We start from the raw sequence: 906 nt of genomic DNA, 5'->3' as shown, positions 1-906 counted from the left end.
ATTGCTTTAATTAATACCCATTCAGACAAGAAAGCAAATATTTACCTTCTGTTAATTTCCTCTTCCTCAGACAAGAAAGTTATAAAAGCAGCAGCTAGGAGCGAGTCGTTTGGCAAAACCTCCAGCTCTTTTGAAAGCTCCTTCAGCTAAAAGAATTTAGAACCGTGCAATAGCGGAAAGCGCTTGGAAAGTTGCGAATCTACCTGCTCTTGCCACCTCTGATACTCATCTTCCAACTTGTAGACGAGATTTTCTGCGGACGCTAAAGTCCGATTGACTTCGTTTAATCCAATCTCAATTTCCGCTGCTTCCTTTGTAAACTGCGATAGTTGTTCCTTTAATTTGGCCACTGTCGCATCCACATCAGACAGATTGGCATTTAGCTCAACTAACTGAGTTTCTGCATTATCTAGATTTCTTTTCAAGTTGAGTTAATGAAAGACTCTAGCTATGCTTTTAATTGCTTACTGCTTCAGTTTGTTCTGCTCTCTTTCCAGTGGTCGAATTTTATCCAACACCCTGGAGTATTTCACGTTGGCATCAACCCAAGCCGCCAGAGGAGCGGCCGCAACTGAAGCCCGTTTTGCAGACTTTTGGTCAAACGAATCTCTCTTCGTACTCATGAGTCTTTCCACTGCCTGCCGGTTCTCGGTTTGTATTCGACTTGCATCGAACGATCTACACAGAATCTGCATTGTTGTTGCTCGAATTTTCGAAACAAAGAAACTTACCGAATGTCCTCTTTTACTCCCCGTTTGGCTAGAAATGTCTTCATGCTGTTCCAGGAAGTGTCCTGGGTGCCCATCAGCTTCAATACGCCTTCGAGAATATCACGGATAATCTCAGGCGGAGCTCGCAAAGAGCGGATTTCTGATAGGGATTCGGTTTTGATGTTTCCCACAGCGG

The 906-nt window shown here is 43.7% G+C and overlaps 1 protein-coding gene across 1 annotated transcript in view; it reads right to left on the bottom strand.

Annotated features, from left to right (window-relative positions):
• LOC109535919 (cytoplasmic dynein 2 heavy chain 1) overlaps window positions 1-906 on the bottom strand; it is a gene marked incomplete in the record, with an annotated part of 19441 nt that overhangs the window by 4393 nt on the left and 14142 nt on the right. Inside the window, 4 exon segments of the mRNA XM_048660689.1 lie at window positions 46-146; window positions 204-417; window positions 469-678; window positions 732-906. Coding sequence (XP_048516646.1) covers window positions 46-146; window positions 204-417; window positions 469-678; window positions 732-906 — 700 coding nt within the window.

This window comes from Dendroctonus ponderosae, unplaced genomic scaffold, assembly GCF_020466585.1.
Source record: "Dendroctonus ponderosae isolate FM_Combo_2020 unplaced genomic scaffold, Dpon_F_20191213v2 Dpon_F_20191213_1, whole genome shotgun sequence".
In the NCBI taxonomy this organism is placed as follows: domain Eukaryota; kingdom Metazoa; phylum Arthropoda; class Insecta; order Coleoptera; family Curculionidae; genus Dendroctonus; species Dendroctonus ponderosae.
The sequence above is the reverse complement of the archived record's forward strand: the minus strand, read 5'-3'. Positions and strand labels throughout refer to the sequence as shown.